General features: G+C 40.1%; 1 protein-coding gene across 2 annotated transcripts in view; it reads right to left on the bottom strand.

Moving 5' to 3' along the window:
• Nucleotides 1–26,426, bottom strand: part of FGD6 (FYVE, RhoGEF and PH domain containing 6) — a 108,899-nt gene that overhangs the window by 18,390 nt on the left and 64,083 nt on the right. For both annotated transcript variants that reach the window (XM_082850163.1, XM_082850162.1), the window contains exons 7-14: nucleotides 25,176–25,332; nucleotides 23,215–23,302; nucleotides 6,509–6,559; nucleotides 3,304–3,362; nucleotides 3,149–3,220; nucleotides 2,364–2,432; nucleotides 1,744–1,827; nucleotides 831–910 (exon numbers count right to left, since the gene is read on the bottom strand). In XM_082850163.1, coding sequence (XP_082706289.1) covers nucleotides 831–910; nucleotides 1,744–1,827; nucleotides 2,364–2,432; nucleotides 3,149–3,220; nucleotides 3,304–3,362; nucleotides 6,509–6,559; nucleotides 23,215–23,302; nucleotides 25,176–25,332 — 660 coding nt within the window. The remainder of the gene's footprint in view (nucleotides 1–830; nucleotides 911–1,743; nucleotides 1,828–2,363; nucleotides 2,433–3,148; nucleotides 3,221–3,303; nucleotides 3,363–6,508; nucleotides 6,560–23,214; nucleotides 23,303–25,175; nucleotides 25,333–26,426) is intronic.

Here is a 26,426-nt window from a genome sequence, read left to right on the forward strand (position 1 = left end):
AGTGCTTAGGATAGTAGTCCCTGGCACAAAGTAAGCGCTACATCAATGTTTGCTCTATTTTTATTATGTCAAAGGTGAGATCTGAGAGCCGCCCAGACTTGTTATGCAGATTCAGCAATGGAGCAAGCTGTGGCTGTTGGCGGCTCTCCCTTCACCAGTCAAATCCTCCCACACATGCACTTCTACCACTCAGCCAAAACTGAATAATATGCGTGTATGAGTCACACAGCCCCAGGTTTCCTCAGTACTTGATTTACATTATGGTAATATATTTTGACTTACACATATGTCACTGTAGGTTCTGATTTGAGGCAATGTGGTATGTCATAATAACAACAGATTTAAAAGGAGAAAGTTTCTACCTGTATCCTGACTTTGCCAGCTATGCATCCTTAAGAAAGCAACTCAATTTTTCTGTAACTTAGTCTTCCTCCTTTTTATGACACCTACCTCAGTAGATTTGTTATGACCTCTGAATGCTTCACGAAAACTTCCTAGTAAACTATAAAGCAATAGATGTTTTTAAAAACATTACGTATCACTGTAAAATGACTTGAAATAACCACTTTAAAAAAATGATCAGCAAAGCACTTTTCATCATTATTATTCCATTCAGAGGAACATTTTAGTCTTTGTACTTCTAGCACACTATTGCATCAGCTCTTAGACATCCCACCTACATGGTAAATCAAGAGTAAACTGCATGGTATTAGGGGAGAAAAGAAAGGAAAAAAAATAAGTTTACTAGTTAACCTAAATGTGCAAACTGCTGGAAAATGTTTGACTCCGCAATACTGACAAATGTTCACCTATACATTTTTAAAATTTACCTGGCTGAGAGTATGAAGGAACGTTCTACACTTTCAATCTTTAGCTCATTCTGATATGCCTCTTGGGTGGGTTTTCTGACCTGGAAGAAAACAAAATGATTGAGCAGACTCATCCAATTGAAAACCTCACTGCTGAAGCATAGCTAAAATTGCCCAATGCCCCCACTGCTGACAGCCACCCCCAGCCTTTATATCCAGCTTGATCTACCATCACTCTCCCTCATCTGCTCTGTGCTCCAGATGAATTTAAATACCCACATACATGAAGGCCCAACTTCCTCACCTTCAGGCCTTTGCTCACACTATTCCCTGTACCTAGAATGCCTTTCCCTACATCTCAGCGAGGCCAAATGTGACCAATTCTGTAAGGCTCTTGGCTCTTCCTCCAAAAAGACTTCCTCAAGTCTCCCTCTTCCTAACTACCACCAATCCCTCTACCATGTCCCACCAAAAGCTGCACGTTCTTTATTTTCTGAGCTCCCACAAACTTTAACTGTGCCTTTATAGTGATATGTATTACTATCTATTTTATAGGTATTGATATGCAGCGTATTAGCTTCCCAACTAGTTGCTAAACTCCTGGAGGGATTGGAGTAGAGGTGGAGACAAAAGAATCATGCTTCAATTCATCTTTATATTTTTCACTAAACCGATAACACATTTTGTTTATAGTAGTTCTCAGTATAGTAGTTCTCAATATCTTATGACTCAATTAATGTATGAGGGAACAAATAACTACAAAAATGAATAAATGAACAGTAACACATGGAGAGAGAAGAGATAGGGATATGAGAAGATGATTATCTTAGGGCTTTTTCTCTAAATACATTTGGGTAAAAAAATATCTTCTGCAAAAAAAAAAAAAAAATATATATATATATATATATATATATCTTCTAACAGATGCACAGACCTTCATTCCTGCCAACGAGAGCATGTTGTTCAGTTTGTACATCCCGGACTGCACCGGTGTTGTATACAACAGAGCATCATTAAACTGAAAGTAGAAACATTTCATAGGACAAAGTAAAGCAACAAATTTCAGCTACAAAGATATTGGTAAGATACAGGAATAAAGGAACAATATTACCTCTTTGTTTAAAACTCTGAATATAATACTTATATTCTGCTTATAAAACCAGAACCACCTAGAATGTTCTATTAGAATATTACTAGAAGGCAACTTCTAGAAAATGTGCTTTCTTTCCAAGTTCTGTAACAGATTTAAAGTTTTCTGAATTCTAAATCCCACCTAAGGCATTATAATCTGCCAAAACAAATCACTGATTGAATCAATTTTTCCAAATCAGAGGTGAAATAAACTAAATTCAAAAAGGAAGTGAATTTCTAGTTATGTATCATACAAGACTTTGTTTCCTATACTTGACATGCAAACAAGCAATCCAGCCAGTCAAAGATCCTACTAAAACTGCTGTCTGAATGTGCCAATCTTATCTGTCCTGAACAACCGTCTCCTTTCATTAAGCAATTATCCCTGCCTCGGGCTCAACAGAAACACACGTGGCCACTTACCAGGAAAAACATTCGGGGCTGCATGACTTTCCGAGATAGCTTCATCAGAATTCCTTCTTTGAGAAAAACCTGATTCATCCAAACAAACATCCATTTAGTACCCTCCCAACACAACTACAATATACATATACATGTAATTTCCTTTTCGACCTTCGTTCCCCAGAATTATTTTGTGTGGAGGCTGGGCAGACATAGTTTCCTTGTTACTTTTTACAGCCATGGCTTCTTTTTAAACCCTGTAAGTCATTTAGGAATTGGATAAGCCAGCAGAGTTTCATAACTCCAATACTGAGCCCAGGGGTACCATATGGTTTGAAAGGTAATTGACTGAGTATGTACTTGATCTTGAGGCATAGCCAACATCCTGACAATTGCACTTTGTAATTTCCCTGAATTCATTCCCTCAGTCACTTTTGTGCTCTATGAAGAACATCAAAATACCAATTTTCTCCCTCCCCTCATAATCTTCTCTTACATTAAAGATTTTAATTGAAATTCTCTTTAAAGCTGTGTGAGGTCAGCTAGTATTACACAATAAAATGATCCTATTTGATCAGATACTCTGTGGGGTCCCTTGCCGTTCTCCTAATTGAATTGGACTTCGTGTCACAATGACTTAAATCATGAATGTTTTGAAAGGATAGAATGAACTTAGTTGATCCAGATTGGGTCACTGAAGAGTAACAATAACAAATAACCTATTTTCATAACTCAAATGAAAATAGCTACAAACGTTGCCTAAATCCATTGTATTAAGTTTGCAAAATGCAGTCTAAAACACTTACCCGTCCAGGCTGAACTATTTCATGGTGTCCATTTAAGCTGTACTGAATTTGCATAAGTTTCTGAAAGTTGTCCTACAGAAAGAGAATGCACAGCATATGAAGGCACGGGCTCCCAGGTTCAACAGTACAGCAGCCGTTGAAATGAAGATACTTACTCCTTGCTTCATGGTGTCATTGGCGTGGTTGGCTACCTCTATAACAACGGCAAGGGCATCTAAAATATGTAGGAACAGAAGGGCCATTCAATCACTATCATTACCAATGAATTGCAACACTGAGCAACTCCAGACAACAAGACGGCTAGTACACAGCCACGGACCACTGCAGGAGATCAGTTAACTGTGAGTGGGCAGAAATATAGGCGATGCGGTTCGATGAGAACAAAACCAAGGAAAAACAGTACTTATGAAACAATGAGCCAACGAAAGACTCTAAAGATACATCACAGACCATGCGTATCAATAGTATGAACATCAGGGTTGTTTTGTGCTGAGAGTTGATTATTCTGTTGAAGTTTACAAGGATGAATAAGTTTTTACCTGGAAGCTGAGGACCATTCCAGGATAAACTGCCTTGGGAGAGAAGGATCCTGGGATAGGAAACCAGAATTATGAGGACCAGCTATTTAAGAGGGTCAGGGCTTAGCTGCCTTCTCTTAGTCTGATCCCAAGAGGGAAGAAATGCCACAAGGAAGCATACTAGACCTTAGGAAATCACATACATTATTTTGTGAGTTGGGTTATTTAGCTTCACCTGTGTTTTATTCTTTTTATTAACCTCTTGCCTTTATTAAATGTTTCTGAATGCTTCAGTCTTGTCATCTTCATAACTAGATATAAAGGAAAAAGTCTGTACTTTGTCTCCTTTTGGGCTACAGTTGTTCTCAATTCAAGACAATAGTGTTCCCCTAGGGACACTTGGACATGTATAAGATAATTTTCGGTTGTCACAATGACTGGGAAGGTCCACTGGCCTTTAATGGGTAGGAGCCAGGGATGTTAAACATCCTGCAATGCTAATTAGAAATCCACACAAAGACGGTTATCTGGTATGACAGAAGCCCTACAATTGAGAAAAACTGGTAAGAGTGTTAAAGAAGGAAGCATGCCCTTCTGAGGCTGGTGTGGCAATGACAGTAATCATCACTAAAAGGACTATTAAAAAAAAAAAATCAATTTCCAGAAAGGGTTTGAGGTGTTTTGGTCCAGCTACTATACCTACCAAGGGATACTCTTTCTGGTACCAACCCTGGAGGTTTCTATAGTCTTTAAATGTATTATTATCACCATTATTAAAGGAAAGCTGTATTTCCTTATAGAGACTCAAACCACATATCAGAATTTACTGTATCTGGCACTCATCATGGCAGATATTCAAGAGGTGATCCTGGACACATTCCCTGCTTTCTGGCCTGCTTGAACCTCCAGCGGACAGGGATAAAAGCTTTAAAATTTAATGAATGGATGAAGTAATAAAGCTGCTGCTATTTGGTCACCTGGCCTCCAAGCTCTGACCTCCCCCATCCATTCTGCAATTCTACTTTCCTCATATCATCCCTTTAAGAGGTCCTGGTGACTCTGTTCCTTTAACTCTTCTGCTTATCTTCCAAAGGTATATTAGTCTCATTTTCCCTCACCTTTGGGCAATCTCATCACTTTACTGCATTGCCTCTGGCCATACAGTGCACATCACTGTTCACTGCTTATCCTAAGCCATGTCTTTGCTGAAGTGTGTAATTTTCTTTAAACAAGCTCCTTAATTTCTGGCCCTGTATTTGTTTGTCCTGCAAAATGGAGCTAGTAACTCACTTTCCTTGAAGGCAGAAGCCCTGGGACAGATGTTTTCTTGAGGCCCGATCTGCTAAAATCTGTCTAAGATATTTATCTTCATGAGACAGACTCTGACCTGGAATGCCCACTCTTCCTCTCGTCCACCATCTCTCATCAACTCATCTCTGGTTCTACTTCCCTCTAAGCAAAGCTCTGCCTCTTCAATCCTCACACTTTCCTCCGTCTTCCAAATGATTCTATACTGCTAAGTGCATCCTTACTTTAAAGCTATCTGCTTTGTTCTTTATCTGAGGGTATCATAGACTCTTCTCTTTCTTTTTTTAATATTTCTTTATTTATTTTGTTATGCCGGGTCTTAGTTGCGGCACGTGGGCTCCCAAGTTGCAGCATGCGAACTCTTAGCTGCAGCATGCATGCGGGATGCAGCTCCCCAGCCAGGGATCGAACCCAGGCCCCCTGCATTGGGAGTGTGAGTCAGAACCACTGCACCCCCAGGGAAGTCCCTATCACAGACTTTCTTCTTCAACTAAATTATACGTTTACCAGAGACAAGAAGCATGTCATGTCCCCCACTCCAAACTTTTCCTTTAAAAAAGCACCTTTAAAAGCATAACACTTGCGAATAAAAGATGTTACAGAAGAAGTAAAATGATTAATAGAATGAATAAGAATCTGTACAAAAATGGGTTAAAAACCTTTCAGCTTTGTAATCTGATAATGTAAAGGATGCACAAGAATGTGATCAAAATTCATAAAATGAATGGCGTGGAGATGGATTTGTCTAATGTGTTTCTGTAGATTAGAACCAGGGATATACCTATGACATTTAAAAGAAACACTACTCTCCTAAACAGAACTAAATCCTCGTGTGTGTGTGTGTGTGTGTGTGTGTGTGTGTGTGTGTGTGTGTGTGTGAGAGAGAGAGAGAGAGAGAGAGAGAGAGAGAGAGAGAGACAGCAGACACACATGCACACAGACACAGACACACACAGCGGATTATCCCATGAATATCAATGAGTCCCTTGTATTGTAATGGACTGTTTCCCTTAAGTACTACTGGGGTGAGGGGGTGGAAGGATGGTAAGGCTAATGCCCATCATTAAACAGTCCCAGAATAATGGACTATTTTAGACCTTATCTCTAATTTGTGTTGTTTGGTCACTTCACGGACTCATGATTTTAAAGCTTGAAAGAACCTTGCAGATCAACTGGTTCAATCTCTGTTTTTGAAAGCAGTGGACATCTAGAGAAGGTGAATGCACCCCAGCACAGACAGACTGAGCCCAGGAGGATGAAGCTCCCTGACAACAGACTATGCTGGGACCACTCTCTCGGGAGGCTGGCTCCAATGGCTGCCTGACCATGGGCATCTTTTGCCCCTATAATTTCACTTGCATCCAGCACCACTTTATCTAGTTCTATTTTAATTTGCCTAAAACAGAGTTTAAAAAGGCTTCTTAAGAATAAAACACAGTTTTGTATACGGGTTTTGTTACGTTTTTACTTTCCAGGTTCAAATGAACATAATATAAAAACTTCTATAACACATGAGACCACAAAAATTGTTTACCTTGAGTGTCTCTGTAATCTCCAGCGTCTTCTAAGAGATTTTTTAAATAGTCTAGAAAAGGAAAAAAAGTTATGGTATTTAGTACAATTAAGCACTAAGGAAAAAACATTTGTCTTTCTTATTCAATACTCTAGTCAGCCTTATTGGTTAATATACATGTTCATTCTGTTTGTGCTACCTTTCTAAAAATGAAAGAATAAAGCCCTGGGGTCAATTTGAAAGCAGGACACAAAATCAGAGCTAGAAAGAGCCTGAGAGGTTGCACTGGTGATTTTAGAGATGAGGAATCAGGCTACCGAGGACACGGTCTCACTCAAGTAATACAACCTCTTTGTGGCAGAGCTAGGACCAGAACCCGAACCCAGGTCTCCTGATGCCCAGTTCAGCTCTTTAACTCCAACACGCACAAAGTACCTTAATCTCAAGATCAGATGCATGTTTTAGTACCAAATTTCAAGCATCAATAGATTGAATGTCTAAGGAACTCTGAGATCTGGCAATCTTAAGAGTCTAACAATACCCAGAACACCAGAAAAATGCAATACATTTGTCTAGACCAGTGGTACTCAAATGGGGTCAGGTTTGCCCCCCAGGAGAAATTTAGAGAAATTTAGAAATGTCTGAAGACATTTCTGATTATCACAACTGGGGGAAAGGGGATGCCACTGGCATCTAGTGGTTAGAGGCCAGAGACGCTGCTCAACATCCTACAAATGCACAGGACAGCCCTACAACAAAGAATTATCTGCATCAAAACGTCAATAGGGCTGCAGCTGAGAAACCCTGGTCTAGATGAAGATGGTCTGGGGCGCTTCCCTGGTGGCGCAGTGGTTGAGAGTCCGCCTGCCAATGCAGGGGACACGGTTCGTGCCCCCAGTCCGGGAGGATCCCACATGCCGCGGAGCGGCTGGGGCCATGAGCCATGGCCGCTGAGCCTGCGCGTCCAGAGCCTGTGCTCCACAACGGGAGAGGCCACAACTGTGAGAGGCCCGCGTACCACAAAAAAAAAAAAAAAAAAAGATGGTCTGTAAACAAGCAACATGTATATAGTGCTTCTAGTAATACGAAAAAAAATTTAAGGCAATAGGTTATATTTCATAAATCCTGTAACCAAGGAATGTTACAGGATTTCAAGGTAATACTTCCTTCTCTGTTGAGAAATGTTGGATGACTTCCCATTAACTCTCAGATTAAAACAAATTCTATTTCCTGGAATTTCAAGTCTCCGCTACACGGTCCCTGTTGACTTTTCTGCTTTTCTCTCTTGCTACTGCCTTACACAGGCCCTTTGTTCTTAAGTCTGATTCTGCACAATTCCTTAAACACTTCCCATGTGTTCCCTGGCTCCATACTTTTTGTCTTTAATGTTCCCTTCTTCTGAATCCTTTCTCTGTCTCTGCGTATAAAAATTCTACTCATAATTCTTCAAGGCTCATCTCAAATTCCTCCTCTCTTACCAAACTTTCCATTTGAAAGAAATATTCTTTCCCTTTGAATAACACATTACACAGCAGTTACTGTATGCCTTCTATCATTTTCTTTTTCACTAGACTCAAGGCTCCTGTGGGCAGGGCCTGCCTACATCTGATTCATCTTTCTATCTCTCATAGCACTTAGCCAGAGACTTTGCATGCAAGGGACAAGAAATGCTTAATGAATTTTAAAAAATGATTTTTTTTTGACAGGATTGTGTCTTATTTTAGGTAAAAGGCAATAAAGGCTGAAACCAATCCTAATGCCCATGGGAGCTGGGAAATGGAAAGAGGAAAGGCATATTAAAAGACTGAATGCATTTTTATCAGATCCAATCTCCATTTAGCAATATTATGGAACAGATATAATTTCAACCCATGGATTTATTAAGTCATGCTCAAAGGCACAAAGGGGAACTTGGACGTTAGTGCCAGATTTTCAAACTTAATAGACGACTAACATACAGACCCAACTGCTGAAACTATACATCTTTGACACAGTGATCCAAGAACGTGTGTGAGTCTAGACATGCACATTATAAATAACCAGCCCTGGCAACAAGCCACAGCGAGATATCGTGTATGACGACGTCAAGCTTCTGTGCACCACGGCATAGGTTCTACCTTGCCAGAGACCATCACAAGCAATTTAGATCTGAAAGTAATCTGAACATAAAAGTTGGAGAGCAATTCTTCCAACCAAATAAATAAGAAACCCACAAAAATTAACAAAATACATTGATTATACACTATACTTAGACTCATCTGGAGATGAAAAATGAACTCAATCTCACTCTGACCCCACTCAGAATGCATTCCATATATAAGCCATGTTTAATGAATCCAAATATTTAACTTTTCCATGACAGCGACAGGGTTAGGGAGAAAAACTTACTCTTCTTGGGCTACTTCACTAATCAAAAGGGATGTTCCTTAAAGCTGCAGGTAGCTGAAGAGTGTGGAAATGAAAGCAGATTTACCTAAGTATCAGATTCATAGCAAGTTCCCATTTTGTCTTCAGTTCTTGTTCTTTAATACAGAAGCATATCCATGCAAGCTGAGACATTTCTCTAAACCAAAAGAGGTCACTGGAAGATGTCCATATTAGGAAATCCTGACCTCAGAATCACTGTGCTGAGCCCAATAAGCTTCTGAGTCGCATTTTCTTTCCTTGTACTCAAGCTCAGCTGCTGCTCGCCAACCTAAACTTTTAGGAGCAAAGTGGAAATACACAAACTGGCTGTGCAGAAAACCCAGGATGAAAATGTTGCAAAATCATGTTATTAATCAAGGAGAAAATGGGGTTAAGGTTTACTTTCCTTGCCAATTAAAAAAAAAAATCTTAAAACTCAACTTGCAAAATTCACCTTTCCAAAACTGAATTTTAGAAATTCAACTTTCTCATGTATTCATCCATATTTTCAGGGCATCTCACTGCAGTCCATACTCCTTTTGAGAACTTTTACCTTTTACCTTTTCTAGGAAGACAAGACCATGATCCCCTCAGTTAAGAATCACTAGTGCCTTAACTACAGAATGAGAAGAACGAGACTGATCACCCTCTGAGTCAGATGGAATGAGCAATGAAATCACCAGCTGCCCCAGTGACTGTCATAACCCAGGTGAAACGCAGGAAGGGAAACCAGACAGACACTCCTGCATTGGTCATTTGGAATTGTTTACTACATATCATTTAGGTCCTAGCATCCTGCTGGAGCTTCATTAAAAAAATCAAGGAGAGCAGAGGAGTCATCTCAATTTGCCATGTTGGACTTGTAGTATTCTATGACTTTCCTGTTTCCACCAAACCAAACAAGGATTCTTCAAAACTTCAGTAATAAAAATGCCTCAAATGCTACTGAGGTTATTTATATCAAAGAAAAAAAGGTTGGTACAGCATGCCTGGACACCACAAAATGTACTTTCTGGCCACCAGGTGGCATCGTTGATTAAAAGTTAATCAGTCCCCATCACCATCATCCAACATTAGCAGCACAAAACTAACCGAAACATAGCATGTGCAGACTCAACAGCTATGCAAGTTAACTTTGTCCTCATATATGAGACCCAGAGTGAAAGAATGAGGACCCAACAAATACCATATCTTGTTAGAGGTCTAAGTTTTCAATACATGGGCTCCTAGTAAGTCTTAACAATCCCGTGATTGCCCAATCAACGAATAATCAACTTACAGCAGAAAATGATTCACAGGTACAGTATCCATTTCCTAAAAATGAGTCATCTGTGGGAATCAGGGACTTTTAAATTCAACAGCACCCAGTAAGATTCCTGGACTGTGTGCTCAGAAACGGTTGATGGCAGAGCACAGAGGAAATTAGCATATAGGACCGGGTAACGTTTCAAAGTCAAGTGTTTTGAATTTAACGACATGTCTTGCTTTGTGTTATCTAGATTTCTTCTTTCCTCCCTAAATATGTAATGAACTCAGCAACAAAATACAGAATTATGAGATCCAGAGAATAATAAGTCTAGTCAATGAAAGCCTGTTTGCCAAAATTTCAAATGTTAAAAGAAGCCACCTAAAATCATCCTGACTTGTGAAACAGAGTAGAGGTTATTTTAAATACCAAAATAAAGATCAACCATCAGGTTGTAAGACACACTGCTGCCATCTTGAAGGTGGCTTGGCGAAGAGCTCAAGAGCCCTTGTTGGAAGTGAGAAGACAGATTCTTACTTTCTTTGTCCAGCCATGTCTAGCAGAGGTATGTATGTGAGTGACCATGTCCTGTGGCATTTCTGGCTGTCAGTATCCCCATACATAAAATAAGTAGGCTTGACCCAGACTGAAAAACTAATGACTCTCATTCTAAAGTATCATGAAGCATACCATGAACATCTCTCTAAAACAACTATTTATTTTGAAGTATTTCCTTCTATTTTTATAAATGTTTGACTTTACTTAATTTTAATAACATATAGAATTTTATAGCACATTTAAAGTATTCTAACCTGCACATTTTTTTTAATACATAGGAGTAGCAAACATGCCACTCCAGGGATATATGATATGGGACTTAGGTACTCTATTATTAGACTTAAGTCATTTTTTAGTTATCTTGTTTTGGCTGTTATAAGTTGGATGGCCATACATTCTAATTTGCCCATATGATTCTGCCATATACCTGTTGTCCAGGTATTACTATAAATACTGCCCCTTGCACTCTTTAAAGGTACTAGGTTTGAATAATAAATTGTGTGATTATTTTATTTACAACAGTGGTCAATGTCTTGATATATTTGTCTTTTTCTATACTTCATATTTTGGGTGTGTATGTGGAGGGGGCAGAATATCAATGGGAATGAAAAGGTTTTTGTTTTTTTTAAGTACTTTATATATATCATGAGAAACCTTTCCTAAAAGGATATACCAATTTAAAATATCATTATTTATATATGAAAACACCAGCTTCGCTAAATGATTGCCAGTTTTGTGTATTGTAGTTTTTTATTGCTAATGTAGTAGGGGGGACTGATAACTTATTTTAATTGATATTTATGATTCAGAGGATCTTAAACATGCCACAGTGTACTTATGTATACTTTTTCTGAGTGAATTGTTTGTTCATATTTTTAGTCCAGATATCTATAAAAGTTTTAATATTCTTAGTGAAATAGTATTTTTCATATTTGCTACAAATATGTTTTCTGGTGTACTGTTTCTTTTTATTTCAACTATATTTTAAACCTTTATAATGTTTTTATTATATAGAAGCATTGAAAGGTATCAATATTTTCCTTTATAATTTCTTTAATTTGGGGGGCTTAGAAAATCATCTCTCCTCCTCTCCCTACCCTGAGAGTTTTAATAAATAACCAATTTTATTTTTTCCCTGGTTTTCCTATAGTTTAATGCTTCATATGTAATTTTTTATTTTTAAGTTAAGACTTTATGCAGTTTTATGTTTAGAGCAGTTGAGGGAAAGGTACAAAGATTTTCCATATACCTTCTGCTTACACACATGCACAGCCTCCCTCAGTATCAACATCACCCACCAGAGTTGGGCATTTATTACAACTGATGAACCTACATCGACACATCATTAGCATCTAGAGCCCACAGTTTACATTACGGCTCACTTTGGTGTACATTCTATGAGTTTGGACAAATATATACAATGAAATGTATCCATCATTATGGTATCATACAGAGTATTTTTACTACCCTAAAAATCCTCTGTGCTCTGCCTATTTATATTTAGTTTAGTTTTTGGTTTTTTTTTTTTTTTTTTTTTTTTTTTGCGGTACGAGGGCCTCTCACTGTCGTGTCCCCTCCCATTGCAGAGCACAGGCTCCGGATGCGCAGGCCCAGCGGCCATGGCTCATGGGCCCAGCCGCTCCGCAGCATGTGGGATCTTCCCGGACCGGGGCACAAACCCATGTCCCCTGCTTTGGCAGGCGGACTCTCAACCACCGCGCCACCAGGGAAGCCCTATATCTAGTTTTGATTTTATTTTTAGTGTATCCAATAATGTATGAAGTTTAATCAGTTTTTCATATTTTAACAGGTTATTCACCAAATAATCCTTTCTATTGTCTTGCACTTCCTACTTTGTCAACACTAGATTCTTATAAACAACAGTCTATTTCAAGTTACCTCCCTATTCCAATGGCAGAATAATAATTATTATTTTTAATCAATAGGTCTGTTTTTGCAATGGTATTACATGTCTTTAACTGTTGATGTTTTAAAATACGTATTGACTGATGTTTCCCTCTCAGAATATTCTTTAATGATGTACTCTATTTATTACTATACACAAAATCATTTTGATATGTATGGATAAAATTGCAAACTAAGTTAATCTTAATGAGAATATGGAGTGCCAGCAAACTAGTTAAAAGCTAACTTAATGGTTCTATAGTGTCAAGTATCCCTTTAAGCACAAATGCTAAACCATGGGCTTCAGGAGGACCAGGAGCCTGAATTAATTATCCTTATATCCCCCAGCACCTAGAACAAGGTCTGGTGCATATTCAACAAATGTTTCCTTAATTTATGATGGACTAAATGACACTCATTTAGGGTTACCACTTCTTGCTCCATATTTTACTAAGCAGTTGAGATGATACTCTGAGGGTCTAATTAAAAAGTGCTCCAGTCTCTGCTCTAATTCTGCTTCTCAAATATTAGGTCAGTTCCGGCCTCTGAGAATGTGGCCCAGAGATGCCTAAGTTAGAAAAGTGACCTTTCCGGGCTCTCAGGTTCACAGATTCATGTTCTTGGAAAGCTGGCAATGCCTTTCTGTGAATTAAAAAGGCCACTTCTCCTGGGCTGATGCAGCCCTTCACCAGGACACACAATATGGCAAGCGGAGCGCTGGCTGGACTTAGAACTCAGCCGGGAGCCCTTGTCAGGGCAAAGCCACACGAGGCAGCCCTGGCCTGTCTTACTTTGATAAGTCTGGTCCAGAGGTGGCATGCCCAAAGGACTCACAAACCAAACCTGATGCCAGGCTCGTCCTAGGACAAAATTTTGTATCAGATCTTACAATGGACAGAATCTCCCTTTGGTCCCTTTTTAGCGGGACATGTTGGCTTGGCATATACAGAATGCCCTTAGGGGAGTCAGACCCACAGGAAAGTCAACAAATGTAAACATCCATTATCTTGACTTCACTGAGACTGCTTTTCTTTGTGGATACATTTAAGCCTGCCAGTTTATCAAGTGAGAATCTCACACGTACAGAAATGGCCTTGATGCAGGCAAGTCTAACTTAAGGAACCTCTTATCCAAATTTGGTCCCCACTACCCTAATTATTGAGGTTTGGGGAGATAAGTATATTTTACTACCCAAAGAACTGCTAAGTGAAGAATAAAGCAAATATAAACACCAAAGTGAACTGAAGTTTGACTGAATTTCAGTGTCTTCTCCAACTGGAACAGTTCCTTTTTTTTTTTTTTTTTTTTAAATGGCCGTGCAGCTTGTGGGATCTTAGTTCCCTTACCAGGGATCAAACCTGTACACCTTCAGTGGAAGGGCAGAGTCCTAAACAATGGACCACGAGGGAATTCCCTGGAACAGTTCCTGATGTGAGCCCATGATTCTGACACATACTAAGAGGGAAACTCTTTGGCAACAGAGTCAGCTTGCTAGATCTTTGGCAAGGCCCGTTCCAGCAACAGAGGCATTCGGTTACTTGCAGGGAATCCGAGTCAAATCTATACTGAGAATTGGAAAAAGAATGGCTTTGCAGTAATGTCTATGGGTAGAATTCAGAGGGTCTACAAACTTGGACAGGCAAAACCAAAAAATCTTTCTACTAATCTCTAAGTGAAATACAGAATTTCCTTCCATTACGAATGTAGTCAACAAATCACAGTATTATCAATGACACCAGGGCTTTATCACCATAGAAATCGCATGTTTTTTATATGACATTACGGTTGTTGCAGGCATCTCAAAATATTGTTTACTCTCACCAGTACTTCAAAATCATGACAGTTACTAGATCCACACCACCTCTTCCTGTTTAATGTATTACCTAAAGAAGCACATGTATTACTCTGTCACTCTTCAAAATTATTTTAATAACTTTATTTCAGGCCAATTGGTTTCCTCTTAATCTTACGAATTCTATTCTGTAACTTCAAAAATTACTCCGAGACAAGAGCCATAGGATTCACCACATTCCCAGAGGGATTCTGGCTTAACCTTAAAAAGGTTAAGAACACTTGTTTTATACAGAAAGTGAGATTACATTTAAAAGCTGTAATTTAATAGAACAAGCAGATAAAATGTGCTTACCTCTTATATCCTGAAGTCTTTCTGTAGTATTAAAATACTTCATGGACATAATTTATTACATATCATCTCTCAAAATACCTTATTCACAACTATGATTAAAAATGAATTGCAACAGAACAAGAGCTGAGCTAATTATCACCCTCCCATTTTACATGGACGGAGCTGCTTTATATCAGGGACTTTGGGTTCCTCAGAGAATAAATTCTTTGGCTGGTGTCCAGGACAGTCTCACCTTTCATCAAGTTCTGCTCTAGAGAAAGTGTTAGAATGATTTTAGCCTATGGTTTTCAAACAAACACTTGCTAACCAGAAGTTTGAATTTTCAGAAGCAAAAGTTTCAATTTTCAGGAAGGGATTTTTAAAAGTCATGCATTAATTTGATTCTGATCTTTTGTCAAATCTGCTTATTAGCCTGTTCATAACTCAAATTTATAGCTTCAGAACAGAACAGATGTTTTTAATATCCCATTTTCTACCAACATGGGAAATCCTGGATTTCTAAAACCTAGAGGGAGTTAATGCCATCCCAGACTAAAGGCAAAGATTATAGGAAAAGTAATATAATATGTTGTTAAAGTCACTTATAAATATTTTGAACAAGATCAAAGAAACTACTTGATCCAAATTTAATCAAAGTTCAAAAGCCTTTCTTCCCCTCTGCAAATACAGAAATGGAAAAAATACTTCAGAGGAATTTTTAAATTGTATTTTTCATTTTATTTTCTCCACTATGATCCCCACTGATTCACCTTGTTTCAACACCAATGTAGTAGCTTTCCACAAATAAAAGGCTTTTCACTGAAAAACTTATAATACATATAACACACAAAAAAGACAATAAAAAACAAAAAAACCCCACCTAACAAAAAAACACCAACCCTAAAAGGATATATGATAGTCATCCCTGGATGGTAGAAGATGAAGAGGGACTTTGTTTTTTTATAATATGTAACATATTTTTTATAGGCACAAAAGATCCCTTCAAAAAAAAAAAAAAGTGACCCCTACAAAAATAAATCCTCAGAATATTCTCACTCAAACAAGTGACCAGGAACTTCCCTGGTGGCACAGTGGATAAGACTACGTGTTCCCAATGCAGGGGGCCTGGGTTCGAGCCCTGGCCAGGGAACTATATCCCACATGCATGCTGCAACTAAGAGTTTGCATGCCGCAACTAAGGAGCCCGCCTGCCACAACTAAGGAGCCCACGAGCTGCAACTAAGGAGCCTGTGTGCTGCAACTAAGACCTGGTGCAACCAAATAAATAAATAAATGAATTAATTAATTTAAAAAAATACCAGGGACTTCCCTGGTGGTGCAGTTGTTGAAAATCCGCCTGATAATGCAGGAGACTCGGGTTCGAGCCCTGCTCCAGGAAGATCCCACATGTCGTGGAGCAACTAAGCCTGTGCGCCACGACTACTGAGCCTGAGCTCTAGAGCCCGTGAGCCACAACTACTGAGCCCGCGTGCCACAACTACTGAAGTCCGCGTGCCCAGAACCCGTGCTCTGCAACAAGAAAAGCCCCCGCAAGGAGAAGCCCGTGCACCGCAATGAAGAGCAGCCCCCCCCGCTCACCGCAACTAGAGAAAGCCTGCGTGCAGCAACGAAGACCCAATGCAGCCAAAAATAAAATAAGTAAATAAATATTAAAAAAAAAAAAAAAAAAGACCTGGAGGAAAAGAAATGGGTTAAACTTAAAAAAAAAAAAAAAAAAAGGTGACCAGATCAATATAAATTTTAGGAACTGAGAAGAGGAAGAGCTGGGAGGGACCCTGAGGGGTTGGGTGTGGCCCCAAAGAGTAGGACTGTAAGCTCCATAAGGGCAGGGACCACCACTGTGCTGTCTGCCAGTGTATACAGGTGCCCAGCTCAGCGCCAGCCTGTATCAATACTGGTTGAATGAGTAGGTGATTGATTAATGGAGGTGAGAATCTGGCCTTGAAAGTCAGGTTTCAGGAGAGGGTAAGAAAATGAATGCAGCTAGAACAAAGGAAAATAAGGTTTGGGCAATTCTTTGGTTATATAGAACAGGTTTATAATTGTGGTCTTTATACTGTGGATAAATCATTTTTTTTTCTAAAGTAAGATTTAACTTTTCAGAGCAGTTTTACATTTATAGCAAAATTGAGGGGAAGGTATGAAGACTTCCCATACATCTCCTGCCCCCACAAATGCACAGCCTCCCCCGTCATCAACATAACCCATCAGGGTGGTCCATTTGTTACAATGGATGAACCTACACTGACACATCATGATCATCCACAATCCACAGTTTACATTAGAGTTCATTCTTGGTGTTGTACATTCTGTGGGTTTGGATAAATGTGTAATGACATGTATCCATCATTATGGTAGGATAAGCAGGTTTTCAACTTTCCTAATAAGCAGAATAAAAGTATATCTGTGGCTTTCCCTGGTGGCGCAGTGGTTGAGAGTCCGCCTGCCGATGCAGGGGACACGGGTTCGTGCCCCGGTCAGGGGGAGAAACTAAGCCCGTGAGCCATGGCCGCTGAGCCTGCGCGTCCGGAGCCTGTGCTCCGCAACAGGAGAGGCCACAACAGTGAGAGGCCCGCGTACCACACACACACACACAAAAGTATATCTGTGAAATGATAGAAAACATATACAGAGTTATCCCTTGGTATCTGCGGGGGATTAGTTCCAGCACTCCTCTCAGATACCAGGATCTGTGGATGCTCAATTCCCTTATATAAAGTGGTATAGTACAGTCAGCCCTCCCTATCCATAGGTTCCGAATCTGCTGATATCAAGGGCCAACTGTAGGGTCTCTGGCCCCGGTTCCTTGCACAGAGCTCCCCAAATCTTTGTAATTTTCTGAGAGATAAGAGCACTAGGAGTGGGACTCCCCTGGTGGCGCAGAGGTTAAGAATCTGCCTGCCAATGCAGGGGACATGGGTTCGAGCCCTGGTCCGGGAAGATCCCACATGCTGCAGAGCAACTAAGCCTGTGTGCCACAGCTACTGAACCTGCACTCTAGAGCCCACGAGCCACAACTACTGAAGCCTGCGTGCCACAACTACTGAAGCCCACATGCCTAGAGCCCGTGCTCCGCAACAAGAGAACCCACCGCAATGAGAAGCCCATGCACTGCAACAAAGACCCAATGTAGCCAAAAATAAATAAATAAATAAATTTATTAAAATATATCATAGCAAAAATTCATTTAAAAAAAAGGGCAGTAGGTGCATCTTTTGTTCTAATATCTGGTCTTTGACCCTAGTTCTGACACAAAGTCGCCTTGGAATTTCCTAAGTGACAGTAGTGTCCTTTGTTATAATGAGGTGACTCTTGGTCGGCTCCTAGATGGGGACTGGTCACCACAAAGACCAAGCCATGATTAAAAGCTTAAAACTTTCAGCCCTACTCTCCATCCTCCAGGAAGGGGAGAGGTGCTAGAAGTGGAGTTAGTGATGGGTCATGCTTACGTGATGAATCCTCTATAAAACCCCCAGAATACAGGGTTCGGTGAGATTCTAGGGAGCTGGTGTGCCCAGAGAGGGCATGGGAGTTCCACCCCCCATACCTTGCCCTATGTATCTCTTCCATATGAAGTTCATTTTTATCTTTTAGCATACCCTTTTATAATAAACTAGTAAACATAAACAGGTGTTCCCCTGAGTTCTGTGAGCCATTCTAGCAAACTTTCAAACCCAAGGAGAAAGCCATGGGAACCGAGATTTACAGTCGGTCGGTCAGAAATATAGGTTTCAGCCTGGGACTTGCGAATGGCATCTGAAGTTTGGAAGGGTCAGGCTTGTGGAACTGAGCCCACTATCTCCAGGTAGACAGTGTCAGAATTGAATTGAATTATAGGACACATAGCTGGTGTTGAAGAGAGTCGCTTGGTGTGGGAAAAAACCTATATATCTGGTGTCAGAAGTGTTGAGCATGGTAGTGTGAGAGCAAAGTGGAGACATGGGAAGAGTGTGTTTTTTCTATGGTCTTCTTGGAAGCGGGCGTGATAAAGGGAGCATGACCAATAGGAAGATATTGCCACAACTTGGCGTGAGTTTAGAAAGGCCTGGCCTGGAGCATAACAAGGGAAATGGAAAGGGCAGGAAGCAGAAGCAGAGGAAAACTAGTCAGCAGATCTTATGATGGAGGAAAGAGAAGCATTTTAGTCCTTTCCACAGTTTTGTTTCTGGGTAACTGGAAGAGTGTTTTTACTCTTAAAAGCAATTTTTCAATCCATCCATCCATCAAATGTTCACAGGCATCACTGCATAGGGATTCTCAACCTCATAAAAAGGAACAACGTTTACTTCCCTAAGCCTTTCAGTTTACCGAGTCCCTGTTATGTGCCAGAATCTATGCAGACACTGAGTTAGGATAAAAAAAGATAGACTCTACCCTGAACTGATGAGGAGGAAGGAAATAAGCAGTGGTAAAAAATTAATGCTGCTCCTTTAGCAGCATCTGTTCACTTTTTAAAAATTGCTCCCTCACTACTGCCTCAAGATCCCCCTTTGTCCTAACTTCACATAGGATGTGGGCCCCACACAGATTGAAAGATCTGGCCAGATCCACTGCTCTTTAGGTGGCCAAAATAAAGGTAAAATTTACAAGTTTTTCCTGCTGAAATTAAGTAAATCACTTTCTTTACTACTTAAAAAAAAAACAATTCTAATCTTAAGCATTTCATTATGCAACATACACATTTTCTTTGATCCTATTTTGAGCTGAGCTTAAAAAAATATTACCAAGAATTCAGTTGGAAATTTTTTACTACAACGAAGGAAGAAATAGCCTAAGTAAAATACCCACTAGAAACTCATATTAGGTCCTGAAGAAAATACTGCAGACAATAGGATGCTTGTTTGAACAGTAGGGGCAGGACTGCTGTATCTGGGGATTTCCACTTACCTTTCTCTAAAGGACTCCAAAAGAAACTATCTTACCTTATCTGTACTTCATCCCTACATTTCTCAATCTTCCCTTCCCAAGAAGCCAAGGTGGGCACAAACCTACTTATATCAAGCCAGGTAGGAATTCCTTTCTCTGCCTGAAACTCAATAAATCGAAGTTGTCAGGAGTTGCCTGAAATAATCTCACTCTTTCTCTCTGTTCCTGTATACTCTGTCCCTGGAATTATTCCAAATTCTAAAATGGAAATAAAAGTATCAAGACTTCCCTCACAAGGTTGTATGAAGGATTAAATCATTGAGCTTGTTTATCCAAAGATGAGGATCCAGAGTTAATTCACATGTTTGAACAGATGCAAACCTGAGACTTAAAATCCAACTTCTAAAAATCTAAGTGCGTAGATAAGGGCACTTTGATAACAAAAGTAGAAATATCTTGCAGAGTATAGAGAAATCAGAACACAACAAAAAGGAGTATTGGAAAATAAGAGTTTTAAATAAAAATACGTATAAAAGGGCTTCCCTGGTGACGCAGCGGTTGAGAGTCCGCCTGCCGATGCAGGGGACATGGGTTCATGTCCCGGTCTGGGAGGATCCCACATGCCACGCGGAGCGGCTGGGCCCGTGAGCCGTGGCCGCTGGGCCTGTGTGTCTGGAGCCTGTGCTCCGCAATGGGAGAGGGCACAGCAGTGAGAGGCCCGCATACCACACACACACACAAAAAAACAAAAAACATATAAAACAAACTTTTGGTACCAACCCCCATATGTCCTTAGGATTATATGACCACAGGTGCTTCAACTAATAGACACTATTTGTGTTGCTGGGGCAAGACACTTCACCTCTCTGGAGGAGAGACTCTCTGAAATTCTCTCTCTCAATGTTGTCCTTTAATTAAGCTACAGATATTCGGGTTAAAGGGATGTTTTAAATGTAGCTTAAAACCAACCAGAATTATTTCCTAAACAGCTTCCAAGCTATCCCAAAGGGACCCAGATATACTGGGGTGCACTAAATTATTAATTAAAAGACTCACTCCTTGACCTCAAAGAGTTTATAATCAAATTAAGGAATCAGGGCTTCCCTGGTGGCGCAGTGGTTGAGAGTCCGCCTGCCAATGCAGGGGACACAGGTTCGTGCCCCAGTCCGGGAAGATCCCACATGTCGCGGAGCGGCTGGGCCCGTGAGCCATGGCAGCTGAGCCTGCGCGTCCGGGGCCTGTGCTCCGCAACGGGAGAGGCCACAACAGTGAGAGGCCCGCATACCGCAAAAAAAAATTAGGAATCAACATTCAAGTCATATAAATATTAGCAAATTCACAAGGCATCAAATAAATATTTACTAAGTCACACTGCACCAATACAAAGGGTTAAGGAGAACTGGAGTAATCAGAGATGGCTTTGGAGGTAATGGTGGACTTCAGGTCAGGTGGAGGAAGGGAAGAATTTGAATCAATGGAAGAAAAGGCATAGAATGAATCGTCAGTTATTGCTTTACAAAGTCTATGTTCTTTCTTTAACTTTAGTCCTGACTTTGTAACCCTGAACAAATAAATCCACTAAGGGTCTGCTATATATAAAGTATGGTACATCATTTAAATAATGGAGATTTTCCAAGTTAAGGGTGGGGAGGGTTTTGAGATTAAAGAAGACAAAGCTCAAAACTAACCCCAAGCTCACATCATGTTGGTTATAAAACAAATGAAATCTGTTCTCTTAAAGAGAATTTTTAAAACTTGCCATTGCTATTGTACCATTAATCAATTAAAATCAAACTCAGGATGAAACCTACATTAAACACATGTGTAACTCTTTTACTTAGATCAGTCACAGTGTGGGAAAAAAAATATTTTTACATGAAAATTTCAGAACCTTGCTCCATCCTTCTCTCGTTTGAAACCATAGTCTTTTGCCACTAAAAACAGTACTTAATTCGATAGCTGTAGAAATAGCCTAAGCCATTCAATAGCTCATTTATGATACAGCACTGAATTTATCTAGCAAAAACACAACACATGCATGGGCACTTCCTTTTGCCCTGTGTAGTCTAAATCTCTGCCAAATGCAGAGGAAAGAAAGTACAGATGGACAGGATATCCTCAAATTATGTGGTTTGCCTATGTCATTCCAGAGAGAAATCTAGTGCCTAATTCACAGTTAGAAATTCAAATTAAGTAGAAATACCTAGGGTAGCCAGTCCTGGGGCTGAAAGGCAGGCCTTCCGCATCAGCAGTTCACTAGGCAAGCCTGGAAGGTATGAAGGCTTCCAGAATTCACCTACCTCATTCAGTATAGCTCTTGGCTTAAGAGAAAGTGATTAAGGATTAAAGCAGGGGTGCCATTGCTTAAGAACACTAATAGGAACCAAGTACCTCAAAATCTATTTACATAAAATTACAACTGATTGAATTTAGAGTGGTAGTGGCATTTGAATATTCTTGTGCATTTGGACACAATTCTTCAATTCTTTATTTATTTATCTAGATACTTATCTATCTATCTATCTATTTATTTATTTATTTATTTTGGCCATGCCGTGCACCATCTATCTAGCTATCCATTTATTTATTTAGGCCATGCCGTGCAGCCTGCAGGATCTTAGTCCCCCAACCAGGGATCAAACCTGTGCCCCCTGCATTGGAAGTGCAAAGTCTTAACCACTGGACCACCAGGGAAGTCCTTGACATAGTTCTTAATGCACATTATATATGTATATTAAGTCACTGCATATCCAATCCATCTCGGCAAATACCACAGAGGACCTAGTAGTAGTATGTGTTGGACACTATGCTTGGTACTGAGACTATACTCGCTTTTCATGATGCCAGACCACTCAATCGCTATAAGCCTGTTATTTCATCTATGTAAATAATATTGTGATATATGCATAGCTATGGTGAAGACTTAAAGACCCAATGAATATAAAGTCCTGAGCACAGTGTGTGCCTTCACTCAAATCATAGCTTTCTTTTTCTTTTTTTAACTATTACAGTGGTAAACTAGACACACAGTCCTGTAATCCTGAAGCTCCAGTAGGAGATACAATGACCAGACATAATGACAATCATGATGATAAGGATATGGATACTACTAATAATAGCAGCTAATACTTATTTAGAACTTACTATGACCAAGGCACTATTCTAAGCACATAGCTCATCAATCAATCCTTATAACAACCCTTTGAAGTAAGTAACTAGAGGGCCACGGTAGTTGATATACAAATGTGTGGGAGTGACCCTCTAAACCTCATTCTTGAGTGGCTGGGAAAGTACCTTCTTGGAATTAATAATATTAACCAGGTAAAACGACACAGCATTGTGGGGCTGAGACCGTAAAAGAAGTTCTGAGCAAAAGGAATTAACACATATGAATGCCTAGAGCAGAGAATGCACATGGATGACCAAAGAACTAAAGAAGTTCAGTGCCGGCAATGTCTACGTGAGGCTGCCAGCAATGTATAAATTCATGTGTTAGGAAAATAGGCTGCCGGATAGAAAAAGAGAGGTGTTCTTAGGAAAGGCAGGGTTTCCTAAGAATGACAGGAGTTGCTTGGTTGGTAATCTGCCAGAGAAGCCCACCTGTTAGCAGCAGCCTGTACTGGGGGATCCTCTGAACCGGCTTGAGCAGGTAGTGCTTGAGGGCCAGATTAGCACAGCGTGGGCTCATCTGAAAGGAAAAGGCATCCAAAGTAAACACACGCATTTTCCTAAGAAGCAAGGGACCCAGATCCAAGTGCTCAGAAAGCCGAACTTTAAATAGCCAGCAACTCTGGGATTCGTGGAGAAGCTCCCTTCAAGGCACAGCTCCTATGCTGAGTGGGAACCAGAACCACTCACCATGGAGTCTACACCCTCTTGTGGATACATCTCTGAAATCACTGACTCATTGGGAAATTCACAGCCCTCTTGCAGAAGATGGAGGGTGGAGGCTGCAGTCTGAGTTGTAGGCCAATCAGAGGCAGCAGCTACCACTTAGAAAAGCATCTACCAATGTATTCATGAACACACACCAACCCAACAACCAAGAAGGAAATGCCTGGCCCCCAAAATAAGGTGGCAGAAATAAAACTACTGGGAACTGGATTCAAATAACCATCAGAGCCTATCATCAATATACTCATAATAACAACAGTTGGTGCTGGGGAGAATGCAGAAATTAAGGACAACATGAAAAGCAGCCTTGCTAAGCAAACCTCGTCTTATAAGCCTGAAGAATGTAAACTTTCTCAGATGAATGGCTACAAAACACAGCCCCCAAATTACACTGTATATGGGAACATTTGATTCTGGAACCCTTTCGACTTGACCACAAGGACATTTGATTCTGCCGAAAGTTTTTTTCTTAGTATGTACAACAGATACTAGTGCCCATTGCTGAGCCTCTCCTCCTATCTCCAATAAAGGTATTTACTGTGGGGTGACATCAAAATGGCCAAGTGAAAATGTCCCTGCCTTCTAAGATGTCCTGGTGTTCTTACACAGCTCAAGTGGGAAGGAAAGAGTTTTTTCAAATATGATGGTTCTATCTTTTTCTAAATATGTACATCCAGGGTCTGGTATATAGAATAATTATGAAAGTATAATGACAATGCATGTTAAGAAAACATCGAGGGACTCCCCTGGTGGCACAGTGGTTAAGAATCCGCCTACCAATGAGGGGGACATGGGTTCGAGCCCTGGTCCAGGAAGATCCCACATGCCGCGGAACAGCTAAGCCCGTGTGACACAACTACTGAGGCCATGTGCCACAACTACTGAAGCCCGCGTGCCTAGAGCCCATACCCAGTAACAAGAGAAGCCTGCACACCGTAACTAAGAGTAGCCCCCACTCGCCGCAACTAGAGAAAGCTCGCGCATAGCAAAGAGGACCCAATACAGCCAAAAATAAAAATAAATAAATACATTTATTTTAAAAAAAGAAAAAAGAAATGAGAAGTAATGAGACATAAGCTTTAAAAAAAAAAAAAGGGCTTCTCTGGTGGCGCAGTGGTTGAGAGTCCGCCTGCCGATGCAGGGGACACGGGTTCGTGCCCTGGTCTGGGAAGATCCCACATGCCGTGGCGCGGCTGGGCCCATGAGCCATGGCCGCTGAGCCTGCGCGTCCAGAGCCTGTGCTCCGCAACGGGATAAGCCACAACCGTGAGAGGCCCGCGTACCGCAAAAAAAAAAAAAAAGCATCGATCATGCAAGCATCATTAGATATTAGACAGCTAACTTTCTCCGTCACGTTTTCTTTTGCTGCCAAGGCAACAGAACAACTCACTGGACACTGATGAAAACCTGGGTCAATTACCAGTTGCCATAGCTGTATGTACCACACTTCCATTCTTAATATCAATAGCATGAAGACTTCAGAAGAAAGGAAAAGAGGGAAGAAAAGACGACAAGTGATTTTAAAGTTTAATTACCGTACAAATTAGAAATCAGCCATATCTTAATACTACTAAAACTTTTCTAGTTTGCTGTAACTGCAATTCACTAATATTTTCAGTTTCAAAACAGAGAAATGGTAGCAAAACAGAGGACGGTAGCAAAAATACCTCAAATTCTCTAACAACAGCAGCAAAACCTGGGTTTTTCTTGTACTGCTCATCCAACAAAGCTATATTCTTATCAAATTCCTTGATATATGTGGAATACATTTTTAGATATGGTCCCTTCTTTACAAAGATATCAGCAATTCTTTGTTGTTCCGTCCTAAGGATAGAGAAGAGATAGACAAAAACAGAAAAAGAGTCATTACGGTATCCAAAACATATCCAATGATGAGCAGAGCCCCATTTCCAAGCCATCAACTTACCTTTTTTTTCCTCTTCTTGTAAGAAATATCCCCAAATGCCCACTCTTTCCCATTTCCATTATTGCTACCATTAATTACATCTTGCCTGGACTCTGCCAGTCCTCTGACTGGTCTCCCTGCTTTCACCATCTCATGCTTCTGCATAGCCAGAGACTGTTCAGAAAATTCAGATGAACTTTTAAGATAACTTTTTATAAGAGTAATGATAAAGCATGGACAGGAAAACACTTTTAAATTATGTTTTATTTTATCATGCTTTTAAAAAATAGCTTTTAATCATTCCTCAGCCCTTAAACTCTGTGTAATTTTATACTTAGGATGCAGCTAATTATTAATCACTATTTAGCATATCTTCCCAACATGCAGAAGCAAGATATCTGCAAAACAGGCAGAGGTATTTTCCTGGATTATGTATAAAGAAAGCTTAGAGGGAAATTTTCATCATTTTTATCATGAAAGTAGGTGATACACTATGTTGTTATTTTGGGTTCCCCACGGACTTCAACAATAAATTCAATCCCCCTAGACCAAACTGTACACATTTCCAAAGATGTCACCAAAGTTTCTGTTACTGCCTAAAGACCAGTAAAAGCAGTTAACCTTTGGTATTCTTTTCCTGTTCTAAAATCTACAACATCTGCAATGATGTCATATATGTGTAAATTTTCTAAACCAAATAACAAATCTTCCTATTATCTCGGTGAATGCCCTCCTTTCCAAAATGCCGTTTCCTGGCTTGAAGCTCCAAAAAGATAGATGAGACATTTAAAAATGTTTCCAATGTGAATACATCAACTAAAGTCTCCCAATTTCAAAAATCCTGATTATAAAGGTCACCTATAGAAAGTTAAATTGGCTGACAATGGGCCCTTCCTGCTTTTGAGGCAACATTACCAAAGAATTTAAAAATTTAGAGTACCGAGCTAGGTGCAACAGAGAATTCTGGCCATCCGAAGTGATCAAGCCACAGGTAACTGCCAAGAAAACTCAA

The sequence above is a fragment of the Leucopleurus acutus genome (genome assembly GCF_964270905.1).
Source record: "Leucopleurus acutus genome assembly, chromosome: 11".
NCBI lineage: Eukaryota > Metazoa > Chordata > Mammalia > Artiodactyla > Delphinidae > Leucopleurus > Leucopleurus acutus.